At 49.5% G+C, this 8,935-nt stretch overlaps 1 protein-coding gene across 1 annotated transcript in view; it reads left to right on the plus strand.

The window, feature by feature from the left end:
* The window catches only part of IQSEC3 (IQ motif and Sec7 domain ArfGEF 3), a gene marked incomplete at its 3' end in the record, with an annotated part of 99,280 nt that extends 91,543 nt beyond the window's left edge, over positions 1–7,737 (plus strand). The window contains exons 9-14 of the mRNA XM_083860307.1: positions 237–362; positions 1,475–1,574; positions 3,613–3,774; positions 4,512–4,604; positions 5,039–5,082; positions 7,300–7,737. Of these exons, the coding sequence (XP_083716433.1) occupies positions 237–362; positions 1,475–1,574; positions 3,613–3,774; positions 4,512–4,604; positions 5,039–5,082; positions 7,300–7,737 (963 nt within the window). The remainder of the gene's footprint in view (positions 1–236; positions 363–1,474; positions 1,575–3,612; positions 3,775–4,511; positions 4,605–5,038; positions 5,083–7,299) is intronic.
* Positions 7,738–8,935: the final 1,198 nt, after the last annotated feature.

The raw sequence follows: 8,935 nt of genomic DNA on the forward strand, positions 1-8,935 counted from the left end.
AGAGGTAGGATGTCTGAGCAAGAGGGTTGCGTTTAGGCAGCTCTCTGATTTACCCAGATCACAAAGGCTTTCTCTGTTACTGCACCAGCAGGAAAACGGACGGCAAGGCGTGGTGGTGAGGAGGTGATTTGTCTGGGCAGAGTGGGTGGAATTGTGTCACTGGACAGGGCTGTGCAGTCTGAGGGTGGGGGAGCCCCCCAGTGGCCCCTCCTGCACGCCCTGTGTGCTCCCTGCAGGTCCTGTCGGTGCCCCACCGCCGGCTGGTGTGCTGCAGCCGCCTGTACGAAGTGACGGATGTCAACAAAGTGCAGAAGCAGGCAGCTCACCAAAGGGAAGTTTTCCTCTTCAATGACCTGCTGGTGGTGAGTGTGCTTTGGCAGTTAGGCACTGTGACAATAAAACCTGCCCTGGTTTCTGTAAGGAAATCTAAAACCAGTCCACAACATCCATTTCCCTCCTGTTCTAAGGACAGCTCCCAGTTTGTCAGCATTGTAAGACACAGCTCTGGACCCTTCACTGTTAAAAACCTACTAAATCTAAAACTCCAGTAACCCTTGAAAAAACAAACTGTCACAGCCCACAGCCATCCAAGCAATGTCATTGCTCTCACTCATGCTTTTGCCAGCAGGGAGGTTCATGAAAGGGAAGTTAATTTCTTTGTGTTTGTACTATAGTAGGCAGAGCCCTCTCATGCACTTTAAATCTTTCCTGCCAGACACTTAAAAATCACTGCCTTATAACATGGAAAAGGCTGTAGCAGGCTAGATAGTACTTGCCAGACCCCCAAATGTGTAGGGTATTTTTGAAAGTTCCCAGTCCCAGCAATGGAATTAGGCAGGTACAGGGGAGCAGAGTTACACTGAGACTGTAAGGAAGCCAAACAAAATGGAAGTTTGCTGAATTTAATGGCAAAGTGAAACTGTGGTTGCAGCAGATGCAAGACTAAACCCAAACCCTTTTGTAGAAGGAGAAGATGAGAGAGCTTTACCTACCTATTCCTCTGCAGCCATTTGCAAAGTCGTGAACCCAGGGAGAGGGTCTGCTCCTTGTTATCCCTTTACTCCATGGGATAAACCAGATCCATGAGAACTAGTGCTGAGGTACAAGGGCAGCACAGCATTCTCATATGTTCTTGTTCCCAGCACTAAGGTATTTAGGACACACTTCCCTTTGCCTTTTGATCTGTTCCTTGGTGAGGAGAATCACTCTTTCAAAGTCAGAAATGTGGTAATAAAAAAGCCAGCACCTCTGGGAGAGAGCTGAGTGGGCCCAGGGCCATGCCTACAGGACTCCAGAAGTGTTGTTACAAGTGCAGCATTCCAGGGAGCTCTCCGGCAAGGAGCCAGTCATTCGCAAAACACTCCTCCCATGTACACTTAACAGAGCTTGCAGAAAGCTTTTTTGCTTTGAGCAGTTTGCATCATTCTTGCCTCACTGTCCCCCAGCACCAACAATGCTTCTCTCCCTCCAACAGATCCTCAAGCTTTGCCCGAAGAAGAAAAGCTCCTCAACATACACATTTTGCAAGTCAGTCGGCCTGCTAGGGATGCAGTTCCATCTCTTTGAGAATGAGTGTAAGTCCACTGCTCCTGGGTTTGCTGGTGGGGTTTGGCAGGGAAAAGAAGGAGGGAGGAGGCTGTGTGAGTTTCCATTAGGAGAGAGATTCTATCAGTATTAAAAGTGGAGGAGAGAAAACTGAGGCTTGGTGCCAAGGAGATCACTCTTTAGATACACCTGGTACCTTTCCTATGTCTGAGCATCTGCAGAAGGGCCTCATTGAAAGATCTGGCTTGTCACGGTGGCAGGGACAACACCAATGTTGAAAACTGGGGGAATCAATCCTCACATACATCCTACTGAGCTCCCAGAAGCCAACTGTAGGCGCAGAATCTTGACAGAAGTGCTGCCGCCAGCTTTAGCCCCTGTCCCCTCATGCCCAAAGTCACAACCCCCACTGCTGTCTTTGATGCTGACAGAGGCTCAGGTGCTGCTGCCACCTCCCTGCACGGTGCCATGCTGTGCTGAGAGCTTCCCAAGGCAGAGGCAGAGCCCTTGGAACAGCACCCACTAAAGCATGGCGGGAGGCCAGCCCTAGTCAGCCTGACCTTGATGGTCTGGGAATAGAGCCATGATGTGTCATGATTGGGGCTGGTTGTGCCGTGGAGGAGTTCCAGAAACAGGCAGGCTTCCTGCTGGCACAGGCAGAGGGGCAGCACAGCAGTCCCAGGCAAGCATGGCTGATGCCCCTGGGGCTTTGTGAGCACATGGAGAGCATGCTGCAAGGAAGGCAAAATGTAGCAGCACTGTGGCCATAGGAAGTTTTTTCCATCCCTCCTCTACTCCACTGGCAGCTTGAGTCACTCTCCCAACACCCTAGTCTGCAGCATGCAGAAGCTCCCACATCTCTGTGAACTAAAGGGCCATTCATACCTGAGCATCCCCAGGAGGCACCATCAGAGCTGGAATCAGCTTTCAGGGGTAGCATGACTATCCAGGGAGTGCCCAAAGATCTTCTGGCAAAGGCTGTTGTGTATCCCCTGCAGAGACAGTGAAGCAGATGTCACAAAGATCTTGTGATCTGAACAGATGAGAGAGACACAGGGTGGGAAAAGGGCTTGGCACGCAAAGAGGGGGAGCTGAGGGTTGGCTGAAAATAACAGGTTAGGCCTTGGCTTGTTTGGGAAAAGACTGATGAAGGAAGGCTAATAAAGGAAGGCTGCCCATGGAAGGCAGGCAGATGTGAAAGCAGGAGAAGTGAAAGCAGGGCAGGGGAAGACAGAAATTAAATTTAGAGGAATGTGAAAGGAGGAAAGGGATTGAAATCACCAGCCACTGAGCAAAGATAAAGGATTGTCCAGTCAAAAGTGTGGAAAGTTCTATGCACTCTTGTGTTCTCCTGATTCTCTTGGCTGAATCTCCAGTCACCACCACCCTGCACACAAACCTGATCTTTAAAGCATAAGGCCTTTTGCTGTTATATTTTCACACTCTGAGCATGGCTTTTAATTTACTTACCTGTGTGTTTTGCCTGTGGGGACTACTAAGCAGAGACCCACAAACACATATCTTTCCCTTTACCATTCTCTCTGCACAGTACAGTGAGCTCCCCACCCATGCTGTGCCAACACCCCTCCTGTGTTCTCTGCAGATGAAAGGAGAGACTGGGGAAAAGTCCTGCCATGGTGGATGCAATGGCTTTGACCCCAGATGACCACCTCTCTTGCTGCATCTCCCACAGGAGAAAAAGCAGTTTTGGCCTCATAAACACTGTTTACACTTCCACAGATTGAGAAAGGCTTTACAGTCCCACCTCTGTGCTCAGGTTCCCAGGGCCAGTCCTGCACTAAGAGTAACTAAGAGCTAGAGTTCTCTGGTTTTGGCAGCACTGTGGTGCTGGTGACACTTGTCTTGTTGCTTCAGCTTGGTCCTTCTGTTTTCTTGGAGGGCTGCAGTGCTGCAGGTTCCCACAGTTGGCAGTGTGACAAACTCTGGGTGTGCAATTCCATTGGACTCATGTTGAAAACTCTTTGTCCTTCAGATGTACCAAAACAACCAACTACTCCATCAAGAATGCCTAATGCCTCTTTATTTTGTTGACACATTTTCTTCCAGATTACCCCCATGGCATTACACTGGTGACTCCAGTTTCAGGCTCAGAGAAGAAACAAGTGCTACACTTCTGTGCTCTGGGTGCTGAGGAAATGCAGAAGTTTGTGGAAGATCTGAAAGAGTCAATAGCAGAAGTGACAGAACTGGAACAGATACGAATTGAATGTAAGGGTCTCTCGTACAATTCACACTCCAATGCCATCACACTGCATGTGACTGCAAGGGAGAAAGGGTAAAGGAAGAGCTCTTCAGGAACAAGGGCAAAGAGGATGAGCAGCACAAGTCTGCACAAGATGTTCCTGGGTTCACTCACAGGATGAAAAAGCACTCTGTGACTGCTGGCCAGCAGGAGAAATGGAAGGACTTAACTACTTATGATGCTTATGAAACAGGGAGTGTGACACGGTGGCCTGGAATAGGGAAGCTTAGACTGTCACACAGAGAAGATTCTTCTATGCCCCATACTCCTTTGACTATGCAAGTATGGTCTGTAAATAGCTGGATAGATTTCATACCTCTAACAGAGTTGTCCTGAGGGCAGGCAGTCTGTGTCATTCCATGGCCTTATACAGACAAGAGGTCCATGTAGCCTTTGATGGCCTTTCCATGTATAATCTGATGAGCCAAAGTAGCTCAGCATCAGTGGTCCCCATCTGTGCAGCACTAACCAATCCTTATAAATGTAGGTCACATGTAGAAGGTCCTATGGAGACATGTATGTTTCTCCACATGTCAAATCCTCTCCAGTTTTTTTCTTGGATGTTCTTCTCTCCCTTCTTGACACTCACTTGTGATTTTCTTGCATTAATTCTCCTTGCTGACTTCCCATTTTGCTGCTTCAGTATGCTGGTGACCTTCCCTCCATCCCTCTCCTCATTTATTTCCATGTGTCTGTTTTGCAGGGGAACTGGAGAAACAGCAAGGGACAAAGACTCTCTCCTTAAGGACCAATGGAGCCCAGATGGAACTGCAGTCTAAGCAAGGCTCTCCAACAGGTAAGAGGGCACCCAGCACCCAACTTCTCTTGGTCAAGAACTGCTGTCTTTTCAAATGTGCTCTCACTAATTCTTGTGAAAATAACTGCAAAAAGAAGTGTTCAGTTTTGTACCCTTTAGCCTTGGCCAAATAGTGGAAATATGAGAGCATATACATTCTTCAAATACCCTAGAAAAAAACCCTTGAAGTCTCATTACCCACTCTGTAGCTGTAATACCTGATAAAGAGGTATTACTGGGTAACTTCTGAAGAACCTGGTACAATTTTCATCCCTGAACTGATAAAACCTACCCCACTAAGCAGCTAACAGGTTGCAAGAGGGTCTGGACTGGCCTTGCACCTCTCCCTTTAACTCTCCAGTCCACAGGATGAGGGTGAGCTCTTGACTAGAGGGGCAAACCTCATGAGTGAGATGTTTTGTTTTATTTCAAAGGCAAGAAGGATTTGGGGGAGAAGGTCTTGGACAGCACAGTGGAGGTAAGTAGAGTGCAGAGCAGCTGAGGTAAGTAATGCTCTCTCACTTCAGCTCTTCTCACATTCTCTGTTGTTTCTTTTCTCAGGTTTTAATCAATGCCTCCCCAGCCAGACTGACAATTTTACCAATTTCCAGAGATACAATTAAAAGTTACTGCTAGGACGGGTAATACAACTTTCAAATCCAAACTAAACTTCAAAGCATTTTCAATCCGTTTTTATAACTGTAACATCCTTCATGGACCGAGCTCCCAAACGCTGTAGACTAACTCACCCCACTGCTTCTGGGGAGACTGAGAACCCCACTAAGGACTTCCCTGACATGCTAACTCCATGCAGCATCACATGCAAATTCCCCACAGCCCAGCTTTCCTGCACAATCTCTGCAGCTCTGTCTCTCCAACCCCTTGAAGGGGATTAAGCATGGCCTTTGTAGACCAGACTTTCCAGAGAGCTTCACCTTCCTAGGCAGGGAGCTTGGCTGTCCTGTGTACATCTATCTTTGCAGGAATGTCTAGCATCCAGTGGGTTGCCTGTTTCTTCACAGACACCCATACTCTCACTGCCTGTGGGGAAACAGGAAAATGCAATCTTGACACCAAAAATCTTATCAACTACTTCCTACTCTCTCTATCTCAAATATCTCCATTGTCCTGAACCTGCCCTTTTCCAGGGTAGCTCTTTCCCCTCTTGTCAACATATATTTACTTGAAGAATTCAGCTTCTCTCTGGAGAGTAGGTGCTGCTTCTTTTCCCTGGAGAGCACCCTACTTCCCCGCAGATACCCCCTTCCTGGGAAAGGTGCCTCTACCAGCCACTTTCCTATTCCTCTTAGAAGTGTGTCCCTGTGTAGAATGGCTTCCATGTATCCTAATGTCACTGGCACTTCATGGCCCAGCTCTCAGTTTTTCCTGTGGGATGTTCCACCACCTGAACAAATATTGACACAATATTATGTCCTGCTGTGTGGTGAGTCTGAGCGACCTCCGTGTCTGGATAAGGACAGAGAGCTCATCCTTGTTCCAGCATGGTGGGGAACTTGGTCACTTCACGGCTTCCCTTCCCAGTTGCTGGTGCTGCTGCTGCCTCTGCCAGACCCTCAGGGCAGCCCCAGAGTCCCACCTGTACCTCTGGCTGGCTGGAAGTGCCACACCAACCTGTGAGCACTTGTTTCCTACCCAGGGCTTGCCACTTGACTGACATTCTGATTTGAGCCAGCAACTTAGCTCTGGTTTGTGGTTTCATCAGCCCATGTCCTTGCCAGGAGGAACTGTAATTTCATCCATCATTTGGGAAGCATTATTTCCCTGCTGCACTTCTCCTGCTAGGGACCTCCAGTCCAGGCCAGCTCCTCCTTTTCAGACTGGTCTCAGTGAGCTCCCTTATTTGATTCCATTATCAGCATCTCGATGTGGAAACCCTGATGACCTCCTGCTTCCCTACCTGCTTTCAGCTGACCAAGTATTACTCTGCCAGCAGAGGAGCATTTCCATTTCTCTGAGATGATCTAATCTGCTGCCATTTCATCATGAATTTCTTTCATCATTGTATGAGCTAGATGGGCATTTTTTGTTTCTTTTTTTTCTTTTTTTGAAAATCATTTCCTTTCACTGACAAACCATCAAATGGATCAGAGGGAGCTGCCTTTTGCTAGACTGTGTCAGGTTTCTGCTTTTTCCTTTGTAAACAGATTAGCCAGTCATGTGGTGTACCTTCCTCCTCAGAAAGGCAGAGAGCTGGGAAAGGCTTGAGTTTCTCTGTCACTCTCTATCTCAGATTCAGCTGCTGTCATTTTGCTGAAACGTACAGCCTCGATTATCTGAAACCTTGCGGTCTGGTCCCCCTCTCCTTTTTGCTGGTGGGGACAAAGGCATGACCTCGAGGTCTGTTCATTACCATGAGAATTCACGGACACTTCCACTCCTAGAGTTGATTTGTGTTCCCTGTGCCGTTTGGATAATCAAAGTTGTACTGCATTTGGGATCGCAGGCTCTGCTGCCTTTGACGTGATGGAAAGGACAGGGACACTTAGGCCAGATGGGGACAACGGGGCTGTTGAGGGGGACTGTGCAGCCAGGGTCGTACCTGTTCTGGCTTTCTGAGAGAGGGAGGGTTGAATGCATATGAGGTTGTCTGGTGGCGGGGGCTCAGGGCAGCCAGTAGCAGCAGATGGGAAAAGTCTTGTAACATTTAATGCTTCTTTGGCTGTTTCTAAACTAGGTGTCAATTCACAACAGGCTTCAAACGTACCAGCACAACTCCGCCCTGGGGCCCGAGAGTGGAATGCAGCCCAGCATGCGTCTTAACATGCCACGGGAGCGGCTGGAGACAGCACTGGTGCCCTCGCACCCCGCCTCGGCGGGGACACTTGTACAGTGCCAGCAGATTGTCAAAGTCATTGTCCTGGACAAGCCGTGCCTCGCTCGGATGGAGCCGGCCCTCAACCAGACTCTGACACGCTACGTCACCTCCGACTCCTGCACCTCCACCCCCTGGCGCGGTGTGGGCAGTGGGCTCCCTGGGACCCCCATGAAGCTGGTCCATCAGCCTCCCCTGCCACCTCCCCCCCCTCCCTACAACCATCCCCACCAGTACTGTCCCCCCAGCTCGCTGCTTCAGAGGCGCAGGTACTCCAGTGGCTCACGCAGCCTCGTGTAGCCACACCACCAGCACCAAACAGCACAGACTTCCCTGCCTCCCTTCCCCACCGCCTCCCAGGGACCCTTTCTGCCTACAGAGATCTAGTTTGTGATTTATTTTTTAGTAAAACAAGAGGAAAAGAAAAAAAAAGCCAACCGACCTAACTCTTACCCTGTCTCCCCTCAAGATGATGCTATTTGTGAGGAGCCATCTATAGAAACTGCCCACATACATGCTGACACACCCTCACACCCTGCCATCCCAGCTGGCCTCTGTGCTCGTGCAGTCCCCATGTAGCACTTTGCTGCCCTGTTCCTCAGAGGCTTGATGACCTGCTGCTTTCTAGGCACCGTGTCTTCCGTTTCCTACTCCTCGACTTCCTTTCCTGCCTTGCATTTACCTGGCCATAGGTTTGCACCCACCCCGAAACCTGGCCCGCCTCGGCGAGAGCCGGGCTCACCCGTGCCAAGGGCCGACCCTGGGGCACTCCTGGGGATGGAGTTCTCCCTGCCACCATCGCTGCCACCTGCTAAGCTGGAGCGAGAACTTGCACCACTTGCCACGCTTCCTCCTCAGCGCTCTCCAAGTATTATCTCCTTGCAGCAGCTGGCTCCAAATGGAGGAGTGCACGAGTGGAAGAGAGCTTGAGAGGAGGAGAGACTGTTCTGAGCTGCAGTACAACACAAAGATGGCCTCACCAAACACCAAAACTTTTTCTGTTGTTATGTTGGAGCATTGTACCAGAGACCTCTGCTGAGACCCAGCAGACCTCACCACATGTAAATACACCTGTATGGTAGCGTATGTATGCGCATGCTAACTAAGGAAACACCAAGCAGTTCTGAGGGAGCAGAAGGGAGAGGTTCAGTCCAGGAATCTTCCTGGAATGGATGTGTACTTTTCCAAAGAGATGGCACTGAGAGGTGCCCTCCCACCTCAACACACACACACACACACACACACACACACACACACATGAGCTTGTCTTCTCCAAAACAGACCCACCTCTGCTTTCCTTCTTCTGGCTGGTTTTGTGTTTCCTGCCCACCTGCATTTTTGTACTCTGAAAGCAAAGCTGAGTGTTATGTTCACCTTCTGGGGTGGGTGTTCCATTCACTTGGGCTCTTCTACCTGCGTTAGAGGGAAGAGGCTTTTTGGAGATCACTAATGTGAGGTCTCATCTGTATCTCTTGCCTGGCTGTATTCTTACCTCCAT

This window comes from Zosterops lateralis (assembly GCF_965231275.1).
Source record: "Zosterops lateralis genome assembly, chromosome: 4".
Taxonomy (NCBI): Eukaryota; Metazoa; Chordata; class Aves; order Passeriformes; family Zosteropidae; genus Zosterops; species Zosterops lateralis.